We start from the raw sequence: 24531 nt of genomic DNA, 5'->3' as shown, positions 1-24531 counted from the left end.
AATCATAGGATTAGAAGGGACCCCTATAGGTCATCTGGTCCACACCCCTGCACTGAGGTATTATTTTTACTTCAGTGAAGACCAAGTATTCTCTAGACCATCTGTGGTAACTGTTTGTCTAACCTTTTTCTTAAAAGCCTCCAGTGATGGGGATTCTACTGCCTCCCAAGGTAATCTGTTCAAGTGCTTAACTATCCTTTCACTTGGGTTAGGCATTAGGAAAAAACTTCCTAACTTTCCCTTATTGAAATTTAAGCCCATTAATTTTTTCTCATCCACTGAGGACAGGAATAGTATCATCACTCTCTTCTTTATAAAAAGAAAAGGAGTACTTGGGGCACCTTAGAGACTAACAGATTTCTTTGTCTCTAAGGTGCCACAAATATTCCTGTTCTTTTTGTGGATACAGACTAACACAGCTGCTATTCTGAAACCTCTCTTCTTTATAACAACCTTTTACGTAGTTGAAGGCTTATGGCCCCATTCACTCTTCTCCAGCCTAAACAACCCCTTCCCCCTGCCCCTCAAAAAAAAAAAAAAAAAAAATATTTCCTCAGACATTTTTAGACCTTCAATCATTTTTTATTGCTCTCCTTTCACTTTTCTCCAATTTGCGCACATCCTTCCTAAAGTATGTGCCCAGAACTGGACACAATATTCCAGTTAGTAAAATAGTTCTTTGGGTTTGGCTAAGAATAAAAGGGGATAAGGACATGTTTTAACTATTTATATGGCCCTCAGCATTGTGTCTCAGTGCCTTCGCTATAGAAAGGCATTTATACATATTTGCAGTGTTCTAGGAAACGTGCTAATAGTGAGGCAGTACATGGAGCATTCCAACAGTGGCTCAGAAGGAGGCCTCTTGAGGATGACTAAGGCCCCACGAGGGAGTGAGATGTTTTAACTATACCTTAAACATGAAGAAGGCCCTTAAGGAATGTATACACTGTTGGGAAAGAAAAGATTGAAGGTGAATGTACCAGAGCATAGACATGCCATAGGTGAATCCTCAAAGAAGCAAACGGCAGTGCTACTGGTTTCATGAACTGTAACTAGTTTAGGATCTTTGGCACCTCTACTGGATCCAAATTATTTGGGGCTGCCCCTGTGGGGGGAACAAATTAAATAAAAATCTTTTCCACTCTGAGTAAGTCTTCCTGTTTTGTATGAGAATCCTCTGAAACTGTAGGGAACAGTCTGTCAGATCAGCCAACATCCAAGCAGTCAGATGTCTGGATGCAGGATCTGACTTGGGTTCCGAGACAGTACATCTGGCAGCTGTAAGGGAGATCAGATGTCCACAGCAGGTCTGGTAGCTAAAACTGTCTCGGCCAGTAAGGAGCTATCGTGTTGACCATAGCTTTATCCTTCCTGGCCTTGGAAACTATCCTGGTGACCAAGGGAAACCGTGGACAGGCAGAGGAATCCTCAAGACCATTAAAGAAATGGTGTCCGGCAACAAGCACAGGCTCATGCCTCCACTGCAAGTTTGGGTACTTGGTGTTGTCTACTGTGGTGAACAAGTGTCTTTTAATCAAATCCTGGAAGACTTAAAAACTCATCCATAGAAGCCATGGATGGGGGAATCAAACCACTTCATCTGGTGAGGATGATGAGATGGCAGGAAGCGGTTGTTCCGATAAGCAATAGCATCCATTGTATTCCTCCTCACCCTCCACAAGTTGAGGTTAGGGCAGGTGAAGAACCTGGAAGTTTTTCCTCCAGAGAAGGAAATTAGCACCATTTACAATTTTTAGAGCAAGTTTCCTAGAATATGGTCTTGCTCTACTGACCAAGGCCAGACTGGACTCACTGGAGAGACAGTGAGGAGAATACATAGTGAATACCAGGGTGGGGTCTATCCTGTGGGTTTCTGACGATTTTCTGGTACCCAACAGGGATTTTTCCCTCAACTCTCAATCAGACTCCACTGTACAACCCCCCACAGGTGAAAGGACTTGCCTAGGAGAACGAAGAAAAGGAATAACCTCTTCCAGAGACTTGGGGCATTCGAAGCTACAAGCATGTCCCCTGGGTGGCAGGTGGGGGAAGTGTTCACCTATGGAAAACTGCAAATAATGAATAAGGAGCTGTGGACTTAAGGTTGTGCATGAGGCTGGTATCTCTAGCACATAAAAACAAAATTACTTCAGAAACACACACCAGGAGCCATAACAGTATGCAGCAGGCTCAAACAAGAGATCGACTTCATGTGAAGAATATGATGGACATTGGTCAAATCCATAAGGAAGCCCATGTCCTGAAAAATCCCTTGCTCAAGGCAAGATCAATAATGAAAATTGGATTCTAGAATGTGAGAACATACAAAGCTACTGAAACTGCTGAAGTCATTAATGGATAGAAAGACCCCAGACCTTGGTCACCACCATCCTGAGAGATGTCCTGACCAGGCCAGAGAAAAGGATACAGATAATACTACCACCTCTACTGGCTCCAGTTGAATCCCAGCCATCACCTGGGATGAAATGGGATTGGACTTTAACAGCAGCAGCTCTAGCTAATCTCAACTAACTTCTTCTCATTCCCTGTAAAAGACAGTTACCACAATCTTTTATACCTTCTAAGAGACTGTCAGACAAGGGTTCCCCCCCCCTTAAAAAAAAACAAAAACAAACAAACACCTTTGTCCAGCGAAAGGGAAAGGGAACAAGGAATGTTGATAAAATTAAAGCCTTATAGTTGTCATAAACATACAGCTAAGGGTAGCATAAAACCCCTCCTTTACCTGTAAGGGGTTAAGAAGCTCAAATAACCTGGTTGGCACCTGACAAAAAGGACCAATAAGGGAAGATGATGCTTTCAAATCTGTGGGGGGAGGTTTTGTTTGTGCTCTCTCTCTTTGTTGTTCTCTCTTGGACAGAGAGGGACCAGGGAAGGAAAAAAAGTCTCCTAAAACCCTACCTGAAATAAGCATCTAAGGTTACAAAACTGGTAACTAAAGCAAGACAGATTATCTTTTTTTTTAGCTTGTGAAATTTCCCTGTGCTAAGAGGGAGGTTTATTCCTGTTTTTTGTAACTTGAAAGTTGAGCCTAGAGGGGAATCCTGTGTGTTTTAAATCTTCTTACCCTGTAAAATTACCTTACATCCTAATTTTACAGAGGTGCTTCTTTTGCTTTTTTCTTTATTATAAAGTTCTTCTTTTAAGAACCTGATGGGTTTTTAGAGTTCTAAAAACCCCAAGGGTCTGCTCTGTGTTCACTTGGTTAACCTACTGGTTGGTATATTATTCTCAAGCCTCCCTAGGAAAGGGGGTGAAGGGGCTTGGGGGGATATTTTGGGGAAATAGGAACTCCAAGTGGTCCTTTTCCTGAATCTTTGTCTTAATCACTTGGTGGTGGCAGCAATACAGTCCAAGAACAAGGAAAGGATTTGTGCGTTGGGGAAGTTTTTAACCAAAGTTGGTAGAAATAAACTTAGGGGGTCTTTCATGGAGGTCCCCACATCTATACCCCAGAGTTCAGAGTGGGGAGGGAACCCTGACAATAGTTTTTCATTTCAAATGCTTTCACTGCTTTTCCTTTTTTCCCCCCTGTATCTTTAATCAAAGGTGAGAAAGATTTATAATGGTGTGCTTGCCGCAGTACTATGCGGTCTGAGGTCTCTGTATACCAAACCCTGGACCTTGTTTAATGCTGAACAGCGACTGGATTACATTAACACCTTTGGCTCATTTATTCCATCTAAATACATACAGCAAAAAGGGGGAAGGTGGGGAGAAAGAGGTTAACCTAGAAAAACATTATGTAGAACAATAAAGAAGCCAAATCCACCAACATGAAATGCAGGAGCCTGAACAGACCAGCAGAAGACTGAACTAAAAATGGCAAAAAACTGGTGGATGCCATATGCACCTGAGGGATGTGGGAAGATAAAAAAGTGGGGCAGTTCTATTGGGTATGTTGTCTTGCAGTCCACATCACAGGCTACTCCTGGGGGGAATTCTGCACCAAAAATTAAAAATTCTGTGCATGTTTTAAAATTCTGCATTTTGTCAAAACACCACAAAATAATCATGCCAGTTTCCATTATTTTAGTAATTTATTTCCAAATATCTGTCAGCAAGTATGTCCATAACAATACGGACAACAAAAGAGATTCAGGAAATGTTTTTTGACAAATAGATTCCTTACTAGACATATTCATACAGAGCTTTGAATAATAATTCATTTAAACTACAATACAGAAACGTAGTTCCCACACCCCTCAGAAACAGTGCAAAGGCTTGAGGGAGTCAGGGGTAACTGAGGAGCTGAGGGAGAGGAAAGTAATTGCTGGCAGTGAACCTGGAGGGTTGTTGAGTAGAGGGAAGGAGACAGTATGTAACAGGGTTGTTCTTTTGGGGGTGGGGTGGGGTGGGGGGGGAGAAGAGCGGGGATTGTTATAGAGAGTTGGGGAGCATTCCCCATGCAGACCCTTGCCTCTCCCATTCATTCAGGCACATTCAAGGCCCCATCCCCATCTTTCCCTGCACACCCTGTCCTCATGTATCCCTGAACCCCACTCCCATTCAGCCCCTGGCTCAATGCTGTCCCCCAACTAGCTCCTATGCCCTCATCCCAGTCTGTCCTCCCCTACTAGCCCTTCTGAACCCCAGTCTGGGTACCCCACTGACCATCCCCCCATATATAGTTCTCCCTCACCAGACCCCTCAGGCATGTCACTGTGAGAAAAACAGCCTATACGCTCTCCCTCTTTGTGATTGATGGCTCCAGCTTGTGAGCCAACTGCCTGCTCTTCTGGCACCATAGCAGCCCCTGCTGGGCGAAAGGCATAACTGCAGCACCTTTCCAGCAGAAGGAATTATTCTGCAGAGAAAAAATATCTGCGGGGGACATGAATTCTGCACATGCACAGTGCTGCAGAATTCCCCAAGGAGTAATAGGCAGACAATGGCCTAGTGGTTTGATAGTGACCTTTTGCAGAGTCTTGATAAGAGGTAATCTGGTACCAGCACCACTGCAGGTCCCTTGGATGAAAACTGCACCCTAGCAATACAGTGAGTCCCAAGAATCAGGCAGCGTCAAGATGGTAGACAATGCTGCACAGAGGGTTTTTGTGGAGGCCACTTGGTGCCAAGGCACCCAGTACTGGAGACAACACAGTCCTCACACTGCACAAAAATAGTGTCAGCACCAGAATGGGACTCTACCTTCAGGCTTTTAGATGAAAGAGCCTTAGGGGAGTCTGTCCCCTAGTCAGAGGGAATTGGTGTCTGCCCAGGTCCCAGGAGTGACACTGATTTTGGCTCCTTACAGAGGAAATCACTTTTGAGTGGGGCCTGTAAGAAGTGGCCTGAGTGCTCAAACAAAACAAAAGACCCAAAATGAACTAATCTTAACTACAAACCTGCACTAGTGTCTCTTGCTCAGAGCACGTTAGCTAGCACTACTAGGTTCCGTCTTCCAGGTATTAAGAAGGAACTGAGTGGTAGCTGAAGCCTCCCGGCCCTTTATGACTTCACCTATGGGGCACAAATAGACATTGCTATTTAAAAGAAACCAATCTCACATGCATAGGTCACATGCACACAGAGTGGAATCTGTATAGACAATCACTCAAAAAAAGAGGTAGATTATTTGACATACCCTTATAAACTGTGATTTACTTCTTCACCCACTCCAGAGCAGCACATCAGCACCACCCTATGCCTTTAACCTTTGCTCCCCTCTTCTCCAAGTTGTCCTCACAGAGCACCTAGCAGATGGGACCACAATTCTAATCACTGAGAAGCAGCATGTGATGCCCCTGGACTATCCTCCCAGAAACAATTTTTTTAAATTCTTTGTTCAGTTCAACATAATTTAAAATACTTCAGAAGAATAACTTCAGCAATTCTACTGGTAGCCAAGGTAACAAATATCTAAGAATTTTCAATTGATTCTGTCTTTGCTTATAGTCATAGTTCAGGGTAAACTGTACCTTTGACCCATCATTCAGTCTCTCCATGAGCTTCTCTTTCAAGTGACAGGCCCAGTCTCTGCACTTCTCTTAGAATGTAATCTTGCAATCCACACCACTTTTACATTAGGTCTCCAAATTACAGCACCCCTCGTTACCAACTGGATCTCCTAGGCAGCTTCAACTGACTTTGGCCCCTGCTAAAGACATCCCCTCAGGAGTTGTAACCAGCGGGAAAAATACAGTGAATCAGAACGATTTCTTCAAAACAAAGCATTATTTAAGTATCCATAAACACATAGCAATCAGAGAGACAAAAGGTTACAGACAAAAAGAACTACACAAGTACCTTACCTAAGTCTAGCATTTCCCTCAAGACTTTGGTAGGCCAGAATTATCCCTCATACTCCAACCTCTAGGAGAAGAGGATTAGTGTGTCCCCAGCAGTTACTGGCTCCTCTCCTGACTCCTGGTCAGCTTTGGGGCTAGGGTCCCTTCCAAACTTTGTTTTTCCCCATTGGATACCCTCTCATTTGGTGTTACCGGCTAATCTGCTGATCAGAGCATGGTAGTAATAAACCTTCAAAGGAACTGAAATCAGTATTGTTAAGTATTGGAGATTTACCTCTCTATAGCTATTGACTGGGTTTCCACAGAGTTGCAAAAGAAAACAAACAAACAACCCCCCACCCAGGATGGATTTAACTCTTTGCACCCAAGCAGCAGACAGCAGGATAGTAATCAAACAGAAGTACATATAATATTCATTAACAAAAATAATAAAATAAAAAAAATACAGCTTTCCCATGTTCCTCACACTTATCAATAAATTTGTATAAGGCTTGCATCATTTAATCAACATTGCTATTTCCAAAAAAAATCCACCACCATCCCACATGACTAGCTAAATCTGGAGAATTGTAAGAATATGGTTGTGGAACAGCTGCACTGATAAAAAGTAAAGACTTATATTTTATCTTCTGGAAGTTAATCAGAACTAGTCTCCCAAATGCCAAAAATCCTCAGTGAAGTGGGAAAGACATCTGTTGGATATTCAGAACACTCTGAGCACTAATGGCAATGGAGTCAAGCAAGAATTCATTTGTTTTACATCGCAAGCTGCTACTCTAAAGTTCAGATGGGTCTCTCGGGTGGAGGAGGAAAGAGAAAAAGGAAGCAAGGAAGGACCTGGTGAAGCTCCCATGGATTTGGTTGGATTTTCCAAAACAGGTTGCTGCTACCATTACTAAAGCATCAGAATAAATCCCTATAGATGTTCAAGTTTTCATGCAAGCACCACCAGAACTTGTTTGTTGCTTTGCTACTGCAACCCACATTGTGCATACAACTATGAAACAGACATGCATGCTTTTTGGGCAGTTTGTATTTGTTTTATTACAATTTTAACTGTTAGTATTTTCATATCTGAACATCTTAAAAGGATTTTTAGATTTACAGCTTCAAAAAAAGACACTTACAGAATTATTTAAGCCTTGATGACAATAACCTACTGCACTGTATACAAGTTACCTGCCCATCTTCAGGGACCCTTCCTCGAAAATTGAAAATCTGAGATTTGTGTTCACAAACTACAGAACTCAATTTATGGAAAAAAGAATAAGTCTGTCAAATGTTCGTATCAGTTTCACAATTTTAAGATTCAATAAGAGCATACACAAAACTATACATTTTATCATTTTATTAGGAATAATTCCAAGTGGGTTATGAAGAAACTAATCCATTGAGTTTGATGATTTTTCCAAAATTTTTCTTTATGAAGATATGTTCACCAATAAACAGTAAAACTTCAGCAGAACTATTATACACTGGGCAAAAACATTCAGGCTGATACCAAAAGCAACATGCAACATAAAAAGATACAATATAAAGGAAGACAATCTGCTGAATATTAAAAACCACCTCAACGTGAGCTCTTTGCAACCAGCACAGAACTATGCTACCCATCAAATCCAATTCACACAAAGGCAAGTTGGGCTGATGGAACCCAAGGTTAATAAAATGTTCCTTTGTGCAGTAGGTCTGAATAGTGTTTTAGAGCATTTTTTGGGCTGGAACAAGTCTTTTTTTGGCAAGGGAGAGAAATAAATATAAATGGAATGCTACATTTTTAAATCAGCAGACTGTCTGAGGAATGAAATAATAAGGTATCAGTAAACTAAGTATCAGTAGCAGGGAGGAAATCTTTAAAAAACATTACTTAATTTATTGGGGCTCAAAATGTATTCAAAACAGATTTTAAAGGTGTCACAACAACTATATTCAGGCATTTAACCTAACAAGGGAAGTAAAAATCAGAAGATACACTTTTTTCCAAGTTAAGGAGTTTGTTTTTTTAAACCCAAGCATATTGCTACTTCTGCAACATATAGCTTGGTAAACAATAATTGGCAACAAAATAAGTTGAAACGCTGTAATATCCTGCCCAAACCCGTTCCAGATACTGTTTAATAACCAAGATGCAAACTAATTTTGTTGTAACAAGCCTAGACCACTTATATCAAACATGTCCCTGGTGAGAAAGTCATCCAGTTTGAGTTAGCGTTTTGAGAGCTCATTTGACAGCCAGTCAAGTCCCTCATACAGACCAGTTCCTTGTGTAGCGCAGGTCGCTTGGACATACCACTGTTAAGGAACAAAAATATAAAATAAAATGAAATGTGAACTTTAAAATACTGAATTCCTACATACTACCAGGGTGTAATTCTTATGGTACGATATAATGTAGTCTGATCCCAACAAGTATGTTTTTCCAAAACTTATTTCACACCACCACAAAGCCTAACAGTAAGAGAAGATATTTTCAAGAAAAAATTTTAAATTAGCTATTGGGTTTTGAAGAATCTCCTGCTATGTCTACCGCCCAAATACTGACACATTATATTAGTGCACAAGAATCAAAAGTGAAACTGAAGATGAATAAAAAGTGTAAAATGTAAAGAATTTTTGTAAATTAAAATTCTTTGTTTTAATCAGGTGCTATTGAGGTCACAGGTAAGGAATTTTTACTACATGATTTAACCTCTCTCTTTTTAAAACCAGTTCATAATGACATAAGCCACAGCTGTCAACATGAAGAGGTAAAGTTATGCAAAAAAATGCAATGAGGAATTATATAAAACAGTGATTTAAAAGCCCCCAATAAAAGTTGTGTGTAGATGAAGCCTCCCTTATATCCTGTAGGGCATTTTTATTATAGATTGTTCCCTAAAAACTCTTGGACACAATTCCATTCTCAGTCTGTCTTCAAAATAACAAACAGAAGAGTAGAGTAAAGCCAAACACACAAAGTTAAAACATGCCCCAAAATATTCAATAGTCTGTAATGGTTGTACCTTCCTATTTAAAAAAGGAATAATGAAGCATTTTATTTGCTCTTGATTACAGAGTTTGTATTTTATACGTCACTCTTTTGTAGAAATAACACTTTGTGCATGTCAAATACACATTACATCTTTTCAAGGAGGGGCAAAAAAAATGAAAGCTTAAAACTTAAAGAGTACATTTGCTTACAAAAAATTTGACTAAAACTTTAGTACTTACAGTTCTGTTACGCAGAGACTGAAGACCTAGTTTATCTGTCATTTCACTGATTGCCATGGCATTTGGCAAGTCTTGTTTGTTCGCAAAAAGCAGTAGCACTGCATCTCGCAACTCATCTTCCTGAAGCTAACAGGATAAGAGACCATGCTAGTTATTTTTCCATTTAATTACTGTAAAAAGCATCTAGAGATGCAATTAAGAAATAAAGGACAAAGTGCTACAAGCTTTTTCATTCTCACTCTTGAAATCACAGTGAGTAGCTTCTGATTGAGAGCATCAAGTCCCCATGGTACAAATTGCACTAGTGTAGGTAAAGCAACATTGTTTCAAACAGCAGTTTAGATCTAATTTGTATCGACAGCTCAATGTCAACAGATTACTTTTCTTTTGGGTTTTACATCCCAAAGGAATTGGGTGAAGTCATTAGTAGTTCTCAACCAGAGTCCACTCATGTTCTAAACAATTTTAGATAAGTAGTGATGAATTATTTGAAAAAAGGTCTACAATACACGTTTTAAGACTTCCTGAAGGTGCAAGGGTTTTGAAATTTCAGCAAAACTGGCATATTCACCATTTGCAGAAAAGCTGACTTGGTAAAGTAAATACAGAAGATGTCAATTCTGTTCCAAAAGATATTAATATTTACCATTTTCTGCAGTTCTTCCGCTGCTTCTTGAATTCTCTCTCTGTCATTGCTATCTACCACAAAAATGAGACCCTGCAAAAAGTTAAGCAGCTTTGATAAGTCGCCATAAAACTTAAGCATACAGTGGTGTTCTAAGAAAAAGATTACATGAATTATTGTGAAGGAGTACAGTTCTGGCTGCTCCCTCCCTAAGAAATGCAAGTTTGAAAAAGTAGTAGTCTTTTAATTAACATATACAGAGAAAGATCATGGACTACATGAGGTAGACTCTTCAGCCAGCTAGGTCATCCGCAGACATGACATGAACATACACTGTGAAAATTAAGTTCGGCTACTTAAACAGAAAGGTTTTAAAAACAAAAAACAAAACCCCCACACACAAACAAGGCTACAATTCCCAGACTGTAATCTGCATATCAGAATTTCAGGGAAAGATAACTGGCCAAATTGTGATAGTTTTCCTTATTTTCATATGTTCCATTGCACCAAAGACACGTTATCTAGACACTATTAAAAATGTCCTCCACCCTATAAAGCTGAGCGTTCTCAACCCTTTTAAGTATAATTTAGTTTTTAAGAAATGTGTTTTACCAAATGTTCCTAACACCACTTCTGACACTGACATTTCTCTTTTAAAGAGCTTATTCCATACTGCCTTCCACTCCTTCAGGTGGGGATTTTAAGTCTTACAGTTCCAGCCTACCCTCCTCTGAAGAAGCAGATTCTCCCCCTTTGAAGGTCCCTGATGATGCTTCCATAATAGGTCTGAAGATGTAAGTAGGATAACATTTTTAGTCCTCAACTGATACGCTGTGCCAGTCCCTTTGTCTAGTCACATTCCACCACATACTCCTATTTGTACATGCCCCAGGATCATGCCTGTGCTACTGCAGACAGAAGTTTCCTGGCAACAATCCTGCACAAAGCAGAGCAACAAGCATGAATCTCCTCTGATGCTGGGGTGTATAGAAATGTGATAAATTACTTGTCTTTCCACTAACTACCTAAAAACCACATTGTAATCCCCTGCAGTGATGACAGAAGCAGTGAAGTGAACTTGACATTGCCCCGATCATCAAACAACCAGCAACACTACCCCAATTAACGGTTTTCCAGAAACATTTTTAGATACTTTATAAGCAAAGGGAGCCCAATAAACAGAACTTGTATTTAAGCATAATGTATAGAATATTCACATGCACATTTTTAATACATATTTATTCTACTCCAAGTAAAAATGTATCTTATCTGTCTTCAGTTTGGTTAAAAGAGAAATACCTACAAGGGCAGCTAGGCATTAAACTTACTTCTTTACTCGAAGTCCCTCTTCAGTTTCAGGAGGTTAGCAGACAAAGCATCAAATTTAATGAGGTGAGAAAGTCCATCACATAGCTCAGTGACCCTCTGGCACTTCAAGGAGCAACACTGGCAGGTCCCTCATGGGAATCCCGTCTATCCCAGTCAGACTATATTAAGCTATGTCTACACTAGGAGTACTTTACTGCTATTGGAATTCTGGTATAATGCACCAGCAAAGTGCTCCTAACGTGGATATATCCGAGGGCATGTCTACACTTAACTCTGGAGTGATCGATCCAGCGGGGGTCAATTTATCGCATCTAGTGAAGATGTGATAAATTGACCACCAAGCGCCCTCCTGTCAACTCTGGTACTCCACACAAGGGCTAGAAGCGTAGGCAGAGTCGACGGAGGAGCGTCAGCGGTCAACCTACCGCAGTGAAGACACCACAGTAAGTAGCTATAAGTACATCAACTTCAGCTACGCTATTTTTGTAGCTGAAGTTGCTTAACTTAGACCGACTTGCTCGCCGCCACTACCACCCCCGCCCCAGTGTAGACCAGGCCTTAGTGTGGATACAACTATACCAGCAAAACTATTCTTGTACTGGCATAGTAAAATTACAATTCCCCCTTCACCACTTTCCCTTAGAGAAAAAACAAGTATTTGCTAAAAATACAGTTTTGCTGGTATAACTGTATATACACTAGAGGAATCACACCTCTTCACATCCCTGACTGACAATGCTATGATGGCAAAAGTATATAGTGTACACCAGCTAAACAGAAACAAAAAAAGCCAAGGATCCTCAGAATTCCAGCAGATATGGTGGGGACCAACTCATGAGAAGAAAATGGAAATGGTGGCAGACCATTTTCTGGAGATACTGTACACAGTGGTATTCATTTTAATATGAACGTATGTGCAAATTTTTTTACTTGTAAAACATCAGAACTCATACCTGTGTGTTTTGAAAGTAATGCCTCCAAAGAGGTCTAATTTTATCTTGACCACCAACATCCCAAACTGTGAAACAAATGTTTTTATATTCTACTGTTTCCACATTAAAACCTAAAAAGAAAGAAAAAAAATGGTTAAATAGTAAATCTGTCAGTTGTCCTCTTAAAAATAGCAACTTTACTTTCTAAAGAAAGCTAGATGAGCTGTCTTGTGTACACGTACACACACACACACACTTTTTTGTTATGATCAAGAAATTCTCATTTTATGAAATTTGGGACTAAGAGTCCAACTCGATACTAATTTCTATTCTGGGGAACATGTATCTCCCACTACCCCACAAACTAGCTCTTGAAACAAAGGTCCTACAATGAAAAATAGTTAGGTCTTTTCTCCCTCAGGAGAATTGAGGATTTTAAAGTGAATGATTCTGTAGTTCAATTACATTTAACATTAGTAATTCAATGAGAAGCAATCATTAGTTCTCTTACCAATAGTGGGAATTGTGGTGACAATTTCTCCTAGCTTCAGTTTATACAGGATAGTTGTCTTACCAGCAGCATCCAAACCAACTAAAAAAAAAAAATATATATAAAGTTTAATTTTAGTTTCACAGTATTAACTAATTCATGCTCTTGACAAATATTCCACTTAACAACAGGGTGGGGATTCACTTTTCAGTGAGCAACGGGTAAGTTCCTAAATAGCACCCCAAAAAAAAGGTGGATTCACCAAGTATGTTTCTTTCCTTCCTTCTCCACCCATCACTTGAGGCAGAAGCCAATCAGCTAAGAATTCAAGTTTAATACCAGAGTTCCATTCTCCATTTACATGATCAGAAAGCTATGTAACTTTCTTCTTCAGGCATCATGTAAGTGACTAGTAGGAGTTTTAATTTGTTTTTAAACAAACTTTGCAGTTTACATGTAAAGGTTTTGCTCTAGCAGGTTTTCATGTATTTGACATGCCTTGCAATATTTTCTAGGCAGCAGCCAGAAGTTCTCTCTCCTCCTTCACTTATTCAGCATCAGATTGGAAGCTACTTTCTTTCTTCTCAAATGCAGACCTTGTCTGTTATTGATCCCTTTATTACCTTCAGATCTGGCTACTGCAGCATGCCCCACCTGAGACTACTCTTGATCACTTCAAAGTTTCAGCTAACATGAAATGCAGCAGCTCACTTAGAGCTATTTTACACTACCTCACTACATCAGTGCAGCTGCACCACTGTAATGTATCTGGGGAAGACGTGCTATGCCGACAGGAAAGTGTTCTTCTATCAGCATAAATTACTCCACCTCAACGAGAGGCGGAAGCTATGTCGGTGGGAGAGCATCTCCTGTTGACATAGCACAGTATGGACACCACTTAAGGTCGAAGTAACTTAAGCCACCCTGTTGAGTGACGTAACACCCCTGAGCGATGCAAGTTACATGAACTCAAGCGGTAATGTAGACAAGCCCTTAGTGACATTCCATATATGGAGAGCATATAACACCTGTGATCCACAGACTACACTGAACAATTTACTTTCTGGAACAACGCAAACTATTTTTTATATAGAAGCCCTACGTGGTTTGTGTCATGGCTACCCATAATACATGTCTCCATACACTATTCTAGTCTACTGGGCTGTTCGGGTTAACAGTCCCCACTTCTGAACTCTGCTCTGGAATTTGCTTCCTTGCTGCTCCAACAAAACTCTAGTTTGTTGACCTTCCAGGCAGACTGTGGTGTGATGTGGGGTTTTTTGTTTGTTTCCTTTTTGAGTTGATTTTTAATTTATTTCTATTTGTACATTTAAAAAATGTGTGTGTATTTTAAGTGGACATGTACCCACAGAACTTTAAGAGGAGCAGCTTTTGCAAATAAATATCTGGAAGTCTATCATGGTGTTTCCAAATACTGTCAGCTGAGTGGATTGATACGTATTTTGAGAAGTATTAGAATTTAGACTCTGTCCCAGAAAACCAATTCAACACACATTCGGAAATGTATTATGACCTACTGCACATGTCCATGAATAAATGTTATTTAAGAAGTAAACTGCAAGAATGAGTGTTCAATGGGTAAATGCAACAACCATTTTAATTAAAATACCATTTGAGAAACTCAGAGCTTTCAGTAGAACTTTGGGAACACTTTTCTCAAACAAACAAAAATGAGAGAACTAAAAAATAAAAACAAACACAAAAACTCTTTCTGGTAGTATCAGCATACTCAGCAACCTTTTCTTGTATTACTATACCCATTCTCCAATACTGTAGCATGTTTTGAACTAATGTCTTACTTGCTATTTTTGTAGCCGTCCTGCACTCCATATTGGGGTGTTTGACATCAAGCTGTACACTGATAAATAAGGCAGTTTTCATAGTGTTGCAATATAATGTAATTTCAGATTACTCAACCACTTATGCAGAATGAAACCAGACCCTTAAAAACCTCTTCCTTCTCAAAGGATGCTAACTGCTTAATTACAGTATATTTTCCATTTGCAAAACCTCCCTATAAGTGTCTTACAGTATTTTAGACATTTATGAATAGTGATATTATACAAATTAATGTATTTACAGTTTGAGAAGAAAATATTTAAGAAAATCAACTGCTTTCATTGATCTTGGAATCTGTAAAGCCAAAAGGCCATGTATTATACTTTTGTCAAAAAGACTTCTTTAGGTAAAAGAAAATTCTCAGAATTCCATTTTAAGAGCTCTCTAAATGTGTTTTCGTGATTTCTAAATGCTTGCCCTTCAGACTGCCAATATTCCACCCCATCCACTCCTCTAGATGATTAGCTACAATAGTAGGTGGCACTGAAATAGTTCTATGAACTTGCAAAGTTTAAAATTGCCAATATTGTTTCAGCATTTTTCCTACAACAGTGAAGTGTTGGGTAATATTCAAAGGGGGACTCTATAAAGGAGCAACTATCAATTCTTCAAATCTATCACCTGTACCGAAATAATGACTAATAACCCAAGGTATCGCTGTCCAAGATTGACCTCTCAGAGTATGTCTACATTGCAATTAAATACCCACAGCGGGTACGAATCATGGGGCTTGGGCTGTAGGGCTATAAAATTGCAGTGTAGATGTCCAGCCTCAGGCTAGAGCCTGGGACACTACCCCCTCACAGGGTCCCAGACTGCTGGCTCCAGCCCAAGGCTGGATATTTACACTGCAGTTTTATAGCCCCATGAGCCCAAGCCTCATGAGCCTGAGCCAACTGACCTGAGCCAGACGCAGGTCTTTAAATTGCAGTACAAACATGTTCAGACCTCAGCCACTTTACTGAGCATTTCGAAATGGAAGAGAAGATGCCTGGACCTTCAGAGAAGCCACATATGAAACAAGCATAATACTTGACTGCCTCTTGAAGCCTTAATATAACAGAAAAGATGGAATTTACTCCATGAAAATTAAGATTATGCAGAGAAGGGTAACCAGTTCAAAATATATACTTGAATTCCTCAAAAACTATAGGAGTACTTGTGGCACCTTAGAGACTAACCAATTTATTTGAGCATAAGCTTTCATGAGCTACAGCTCACTTCATCCAATGAGTGCCACAAGTACTCCTTTTCTTTTTGCGAATACAGACTAACACGGCTGTTACTCTGAAACCTGTCAAAAACTGTAACATCTGTTAAGGCAAATGGCTCATCAGTAAGTTTGACAACCTTGAAAACAAACAAGAAGCTAAACTCAGTGGTCAGGAAATGCCAATGCTCACTTAAGAAATGCAGGGTTTTTTTTTTTTTGTAAACCTAAACTCAGTTATATGATTATGGGATAACATCAACTCATCTTAAAAAAAAAAAAGTTTCCAGCTCTTACAGTAGCAGAAAAATAATAAAACTTTAAAAATGTGACCCACTTGTATCCTAAAGACTCAAAACCCAGATGGCAAATAAATCAAACTCAACATTTTTCAAAGTCTCATGATTTACAACAAGATCATTCTTTTGTGAGTACCTACTCTTTATGTAAGTTCTTGGAGTTGGCAATACTGGAATGTCAAGAAGGAATCTTGTATGCTCACACGTGTGAAAGATAACCAACCATGATGAAAAATGCTCTGTAGCATACTAGGAGAGAAATACTCAACACCAAGAACAGGCCTTACCTGCAAGTCTTTGAACAAAGGATTTAAGACTTCCAGGAACTTTCACGGTGAAAATATAAGCATTTACATGAATACAAAAGAAATCACAATATGGCAGTAAAACAGATTCCCAGTTCAAATGCCAAGAAGTTTTATTGGATTATTATCAGTTTACCAAAGCTAGAAGTCTAAAAGTTTGCATTATTGCCAGCCCTCTCACCAATATAGCCAACCCCTGTCCTCAAACTTCCTTATTACAAGCTGCAAATAAATTATTCCCCTTTTAGATTTTTAAATAACTTTTAAGAGTATCAAAATCACATAATTTGAACAGTTATGATTTACCATATATTTCAGCTAATATGCATTTTTTTTTACTAAAGAAATTGGCAATTTACATGTTACCATGTGCCAATTTCTTAAGAGTGCTTCAGTATTCAGCTTTCTAAAACAAATTATTCAGTCCCACCATTTGCAATTGTTCTTATTCTCCTAAGAGACTGAAACGTATTTACCACCACATTTGATTTATAGGATTTTTACATTTGATGAGTATATTTTTAAACTTGTCCTCTGACTATCAAATTATAGGTAAGTCAACTGTCTGTCACGAAAGGTGATAGTTAAGAATTCCAATTAACAACAACTCTCCCAAGTTTACATGAAAAGAACTCTGACATTCCCCAACACCAAGTCATAAATCAGACACATATAACCAAGATGCAAAATAATCTGAAAAAGAAAGGATTCTTTTCCAGAAATATTAACTTTTAGCTCTCTCCCCCACTAAGGTTTAATGTAATCTCAACACAATACAAGTGTGTTGACAGTTGTTTATGAAGTCCTGAGACAGAGCCGTTCAGATAGTAATTAAGGGTCACATGGCAGGTACAGCTTTGCCCTTGCACCTATTTGATCTTTGTAATGCCTACCTACTTTATCCATTTGAAGAACCCCGCCCGACTTTACTTATAGTTTCTTCAAGTCACTTATAAATCCCAGGCTTGCAGTGCACTTCTCCCAGGAACTCCACTCTGCTAGTCACCTTTACATCCCCATGGTACCTGCATAAGTGCTAGCACCATACTTACTTACAGCTCTCATAGTTGCATGCATGAGAAGCAACTCCTCTGAACTGTTTGAAAGAATTATACAGATTACTTACAACTGTCTGGTTGGAATGTTACATTTTCCTCTACTTCCTTTAAGCATTTCTCCAAAGGTATTTTTGGCCCTTTCTTCTGAAATTTGCTTGTTCTGGAGCCATTAAACTAACTGCCTATATATCTGCACTCAGTTCCCTCTACAGACTCACATGTACTCAGTGTTAAAATAATCTCAAACTGTTCTTTTCAGCCAACCAAATTCCACTGCCTAAAGCTAAGTGCCCTCCAAAAAGATTTTATCACCACTTTGTATTTTACACCATTCTACTATTCTATATCCTAAAAGAGATAGTAGTTTTGCCCTGTGGGTAAATTCTTCATTTTTTAAAATCCAGCCTAAGCCACCTAGACATGGCATACCTGTGATCTAAACATGAACGAAGCTTTACGCAAGTAACCACAAAATTTAGGGATTGGTTTTTAAATGGAATATATTCAAGAACAATACACTGTGGAAGCCAGACTCAGATTTCCCAAGAAGCAGGAACTATGTTCCAAATTCAAATTCATATGAATCATCTGTGATTCATATTCACAGATAAGAAAAATTCTGAAATTTTAATTTTAACATTGATATAAACAAGTTCTACCTTGTAATTTCTTCACTATGTTTTACAGGGGCTGTTACAAACAAACAATTCATGCCCTTGATTTGCGGCTAGGCTTGTTAATGTGGCTATTTATAGGTTTGTGGGTTGTGTTTTTTGGTCCACACAGGTGGGATTCCCAAAATCCCCAAAAGGAATTGTCCTTGTGTTTGAAATAGCCAAAGTTAATAAGACAGTCTGATTCCCTGTTACTTAGCAGCTTAATATTTGAAAAGCTAATATGTCTCTCGGAAGATGGATGTTTTAGCAATCTATTGTCTCAGAGATGATAGATAGTTGCATAGCCATACTAACAGGTGATGAATATAGTGACATGATATAATTATGATTCTGCAAGGTGCAATATGAAGAAAAACATGGGTATATATTAACGTTACTGAAAGACCCTGGACTATGGACTAAAAGTAACACTGGGACCAAGGAATATCTGAATTCTAACCCCTGCCCTACTGACTTCAACTATGTTAAATTATTTAACCCAATATCTCAGCTGTCTCTTTCCCCCTCACCCGTATCTGTAAAATAGAGTTGGAATTGTGCTTTCCCTTCCTCACACACAAGAATATAAATGGTTGGTCAGCCCTTTAAAATATAGAGATATATAAATATGCAAAGTAGGAATATTTATCTATGAGGCAATTATGATTTTTAAGCAGCTTTGTAAATCCACTTGTGACATAATGCACTATTGACTATTATCCTCCTAATCATAAATTTAGTTAGGGGTTGCCATTAGGAGATTATTATATCTTTTTTAGGGCTGTCAAGCGATTTAAAAAAGTTAACAGCGTGATTAAACAATAATAGAATACCATTTATTTAAATATTTTTGGTTTTTTCTACATTGTCCAACTTTAGAGCCTACAATTCCAAACAGTCCTACTTCTTGTTCAGCTAATCGCTCAGACAAATAGGTTTGTTTACATTTGCAGAAGATAATGCTGCCCACTTCTTATTTACAGTGTCACCTGAAATTGAGAACAGGCGTTCGCATGACACTGTGGTAGCCGATGCCGCAAGATATTTACGTGCCAGATGCGCTAAAGTTTATGTCCCTTGATGCTTCAACTACCATTTCAGAGGACGTGCGTCCATGCTGATGACAGGTTCTGCTCAATAACAATCCAAAACAGTGTGGAACGACACATGTTCATTTTCATAATCTGAATCAGATGCCAACTGCAGAAGGTTGATTTTCTTTTTTGGTGGTTAGGATTCTGTAGTTTCCGCATTGGAGTGTTACTCTTTTAAGACTTCTGAAAGCATGTTCCACACCTCAACCCTCTCAGATTTTGGAAGGCACTTCAGATTCTTAAACTTTGGGTCAAGTGCTGTAGCTATCTTTAGAAGTTTCACATTGGTATCTTCTTTGAATTTTGTCAAATTTGCAGAGAAAGTGTTCTGGGTCACCATCCAAGACTGCTATAACATGAAATATATGGCAGAATGCGAGTAAAACAGAGCAGGAGACATACAATTCTCCCCCCAAGGAGTTCAGTCACACATTTAATAAAATGCATTTTTTTTTAAACGAGCATCATCATCATGGAAGCATGTCCTCTGGAATGATAGCCGAAGCATGAAGAGGCATATGAATCTTTAGTGGAACTGGCACGTAAATATCTTGTGATGCCAGCTACAACAGGTGTCAAGCAAATGCCTGTTTTCACTTTCAGGTGACACGGTAAAGAAGAAGCAGGCAGCATTACCTCCCATAAATGTAAAACAAACTTGTTTCTCTTAGTGATTGGCTGTACAAGAAGTAGGACTGAGCGGACTTGTAGGTTCTAAAGTTTTACATTGTTTTGAAGTGCAGTTATGCTTAAAAAAAAACCGACTATATTTGTAAGTAGCAATTTCATGATAAAGAGATTGCAAGACAGTACTTATATTAGGTGAATTGAAAAATACTATTTCTTTTATCATTTTAACGGTGCACATATTTATAACAAAAAATAATATAAAGCAAGCACAGTACACTTTGTATTCTGTGATGTAACCAAAATAGATACATTTGAAAAATGTAGAAAAAGATCCTAAAATATTTAATAAATTTCAATTAGTATTCTGTTGTTCAACAGTGTGATTAATAGTTTTAATCACACTTCTTTTTTTGAGTTAATCGCATGAGTTAACTGTGATTAATTGATAGCCCTAATCTTGTTAAAAAATTTTGTTCTTTGCTTACACCATAAAATTAGTAAGCTTGTAAAATACGTGATGAAGTGCAAAGTATTAAAAAACTTGTATCCACTCAGAAACACGAAGTATGTGCCATGACTCTGGATTAACTCTGTAAAAGTTAGTGTTTTGCAGAAGTATTAGAGTAAAAGAAAGTTGCTTACAATACTTCTGTCAGTATTATGGTGTTTGAAGTAAATTACATACGAACACTGAACAAATGTTTATTTTCTAGCACACACAATAAACAAATCTATTTTTAGAAAAAGTAATTTCACTCAGGTAAAGGAAATAGACTGACAGCTCTGGAGACTGAAATCATATCTATCTGAAACACAAGTGGCAACAATTAAAAATCCTACCCTCCTACCACACAGACCAGCCCATGTGCCAAAATTGAGTCAAAAATCACTTTTGAGGCAGAAACTAATTTAGTCTTTTTAAACTTAGACTGAATAGATAAGGAGAAAATACCAATAGGGGTGCAAATTATGATGTGGACACCTGCTTACAAATATCTCCTTCCTTCCATACTACAAATACAACTGTCTCAAAGGAGCTTGTCATAACACTGTTTGTAGTGTAGAAGCATCTAACCAGGTTTCATAACCAAGCTAAAACCTTAAACAGGTTCTGTCTATACTACATAATGAAAATATGTAGTAACCATGTCCCCTGACCCACTTGTATTTGTAGGGTAGTCAAACCCTTAAAAACCATGACAGGAAAAAAAACAAAACAAACAAACAAAAAAAAAAACCAACCTCATTTGATGTTGTCCAAACAGCTACTGGATGGTCTGACTTATTAGTCTGTATCTGTGTTAGAGCTGAACTAATTACTACGGATAAAGTGTTTGAAGTGCTATGAACTATTATGGTCTCAAGAACACAGTTTGTTCTTGTATTCTCATCATTCTGCAAGAGTAAAAACAATAGTGCTGCAAGCGTCAATATTTACCTTACAACCATCTTTTCCAAGGTTTCATACCTAGTCATTTAGAATTGTATATGAGAAGTCAGCTTGACATGCTAGTAGTTCTCTTAAAAAAAGATTTTTACTGTATATTTACTATGCTGTTTATAGAGAGGCAAAAATTACATTAAAGGATACAGTCATCTCAGGTTTAAATTCTTATTTTAAGTAATTAAAATATCAACAAATTTAAGCACTGCAAAAAAAAAAAAAAAAGCTGCTACACAAGTGTTGGTGAAATGTCAACTGGTGTATACTGGCTTTCATATCCTATGAATACAGAATCATTTTCCAGGGTTGGGGTGGGTATTTATTCTTGATGTCAGTAGGTCTGCTATACATACACATAGCACATTAGGTGGTTATTACCTCTTGTTTCTCATGCATATCCAAACATTTTTAAGGCCCAAATTGATATGCCAACAGTTAGAAGCCAATTCCATTCTCAGTTCTTTAGCCAACAGAAGTTTGATGCAGGGCAAAGGCAATGGATTGAGCCATGGTACAAGAAGCTCTCTTTATATTACTCAACTGCAACCCCTCCTGCTAATTAAAGACCAACTGATAGGCACTGAAAAAAGCCCCATTCACCTAGCTGGACAATTGTAGGAAAAGGAGTGTATAAAGTTGAGTATGGGAGGAAAGGAAACATTGAATACAGCTTGGTTTGAACTGTTACACACATAGGCGCAGGAACTAGAGTGCACCCCCAGTTTTTATGCGAGGTCCTGTCAGCCACCCCCCACCCAGGATCCCAGGGCTACCGGCCCAGCACTCTGCTCCTGGCCCGCACCTGGGGTCCTGACAGCCGCCAGCCCCACACGCAGGGTCCCAGCCTTGGCCCTCTTACCCCTGGCCGTGTCCCCCACCTCTGGGGGTATGCAGGGGCACGGACAAGAGTAGGTGGGTAGTGAGCTAACAAGTTTGGGGTGGGGACCACGACCTTTTAGCACCCCCCCTGTAAAATATGTTCCAGTGCCACTGGTTACACAATACATTTCAGAAGAGCCACAACGTAACTGTGGTCAGACAGTGGCCTAATAAAACTAACTAGATACAAAAATTTGTATTTTTATAATCCTATATGCAAGATACACCAGAATTTGTGATTAAAGGCAACATTCTTGCTCAGAACAAAATGAGCAAAGATGGCTGAATTCCTGGAAATTAATGCTTTCTGTTTAGCAGTCAAATTCTGGAGCTCTTAGGATACATTAACACACTTGGTCCTGTCACATCATGATCAAAACAGCCACATTACTTAAACTGTGATAGGTAAAGGTGATACCTAATATATGTAAAGGGATTAGATTTTGAGGGAGATCTTTTTAATTCAAGTTCACCGGATTTGCATGCACACATAGGAGATGGGGGTGGGGACACATGCAAATCCAGTGAACTCCTAGAACTGAGGAGACATTCCTCAAATATCAAATCCTTTCACAAAACGATCAGATATGGCATTTACCTGTTACAGTTTCACATTCTTTTTACAGTCTATGCTTATTTTATCGTGTGTGGGCCCACACACGCATGCACACACACGGTGCTAAATAACCCCTACCTTGGCTACAAGCCTCAGGGAGGGTGGGAGCAGGGTGTAGGACATTTTCCTAATAAAAAGACTAAAAATCTCCCACCAACAGCACTGTGGGGTGGGTAGGTAAAGAAAATAAAGGGAAGAGCACACAGCCCCTCCCTCCCACCCACCCAAGCTCATTCACTTGAGGCCGTTCAGTTTCCACTAGCCCCATGCCCACGCAGACAGGCCGGGAGTTGGCTGGGAGAAGGCGCAGGCCCGAGGAGACAGACACACACGCACCCACGGCGGGGCAAGAGGTCAGGTCACGGCAGGAGGGTACCCAGGCCTGAAGGGCGCACACAGACAGACGCTTCCTCCCGCCCCGTAGTCCTGCACCAGTGTAGCCGGCTCGCAAGCCCCAAGCCGCTTCCTACAGCGTCCCCAACAGCCACACGGAACATCCCCCCTCCCCCCGCAGGGGCCCAGCCGCGTCTACACGAGAGAGGCCGAGTAACGGCAAGCAGGGGGCGGCGGATGCGGCGAGCGCGGTCCGAATCCCTCAGGCGACGGATGGCAGGGCCGGGCGGGTCCGGGGGTCTCTCTCTTACCCATAAGGATGCGCATCTGCTTCTTGCCGAAGAGACGTGAAAAGAGCGAGGAGATGGTGAGGCCCATGGCGGTTCGGGCTGGGCGGCGAGCAGGCGGAGTGTGTGCGCGGCAGCGGTTTATATCCCCAAGCCGGTCTCTCCTTTCAGATCCCTCCGCGGGGTCCCAGCCCAGCAACTGCTGGCGGCGGCGACTGCTGCTGCTCTTGTGTCCGGGGGAGCCTCGCTCGCTCTCTGCCACGTCACGCTCGCCACCACGGCCGCCCCCAGCTCCAACGCGGACAAAATCACGTCATGCTCGCCACATCCTCACTGCAGCGCCACCACCCGCCCTTGACCCGGACAAACCCTCCGAACAGAGACTGACTACAACTCCCAGCGTGCTATACGCCAGGTGCTCCTCGATAGCTTCATTTCGTTGGCGTAGGGCATGATGGGAGATGCAGTCCCAGGTTCCTAAGCTCCCTGCCTCTCTTGGCCTGAGTAGAGCGTGGCATGCTGGGAACTGTAGTCTCTCTCTGCGCCGCACTGCGTGCTGGGGGCTGTAGTCTCCGTGCCCTAGGCTGCGGCCCAGGGTGTCAGTGGTTATACACGGCCACCTATAGAGCGTGCTCGGGGCTCTGCTCATTGTCTCTCCCAGTGGGGTTGTGGGGCCTAACCCATGGCCCCCTAGCCGCCGCCCTTTCTGGGAAGAAGGGTTTGGCAGCATGTCTCTCACAGAGACTAATCCTGCTGCCCTCAGGTTAACACTCAGCACTAGGGTGATCTGGTGTCCCGATTTTAGAGGGACAATCCCGGTTTCTGGGTCTTTTTCTCACATAGGCACCTATTACCCCCCGTCCCAATTTTTGACACTTGCTATCTGGTCAGCCTACTCAGCACCCAAATAGTTGCACTGCTGAGAAGATAAGGAACACCTCAAACCAGGGCACAAGGCAGCAAATGTGCAAGGACTTAGACTTGAATCAACTGAACCATATT

At 40.2% G+C, this 24531-nt stretch overlaps 1 protein-coding gene across 1 annotated transcript; it reads right to left on the bottom strand.

Annotated features, from left to right (window-relative positions):
- Positions 1 to 7605: 7605 nt before the first annotated feature.
- On the bottom strand, positions 7606 to 23881 carry ARF4 (ARF GTPase 4). Its single transcript, XM_077821469.1, has 6 exons — positions 23554 to 23881; positions 12880 to 12960; positions 12390 to 12499; positions 10129 to 10200; positions 9483 to 9608; positions 7606 to 8564 (listed from the first exon to the last, which is right to left on the bottom strand). The coding sequence occupies exons 1-6, from the start codon at positions 23618 to 23620 to the stop codon at positions 8478 to 8480; spliced, it is 543 nt and encodes a 180-aa protein (XP_077677595.1). The 5' UTR covers positions 23621 to 23881; the 3' UTR covers positions 7606 to 8477.
- Positions 23882 to 24531: the final 650 nt, after the last annotated feature.

Source organism: Eretmochelys imbricata, chromosome 7 (assembly GCF_965152235.1).
Source record: "Eretmochelys imbricata isolate rEreImb1 chromosome 7, rEreImb1.hap1, whole genome shotgun sequence".
Lineage (NCBI taxonomy): Eukaryota > Metazoa > Chordata > Testudines > Cheloniidae > Eretmochelys > Eretmochelys imbricata.
This window is presented reverse-complemented; position numbering and strand designations above follow the sequence as displayed.

Bases quoted from the DNA above. Each gene is read 5' to 3' on its own strand.
- ARF4 (XM_077821469.1), bottom strand. From the start codon at position 23,620: ATGGGCCTCACCATCTCCTCGCTCTTTTCACGTCTCTTCGGCAAGAAG. The intron at 12,500-12,879 runs GTAAGAGAACTA...CTTTCTTTTTAG, and splicing joins CACCACAATTCCCACTATTG to GTTTTAATGTGGAAACAGTA. The intron at 8,565-9,482 runs GTAAGTACTAAA...GTTCCTTAACAG, and splicing joins AGTCTCTGCGTAACAGAACT to TGGTATGTCCAAGCGACCTG.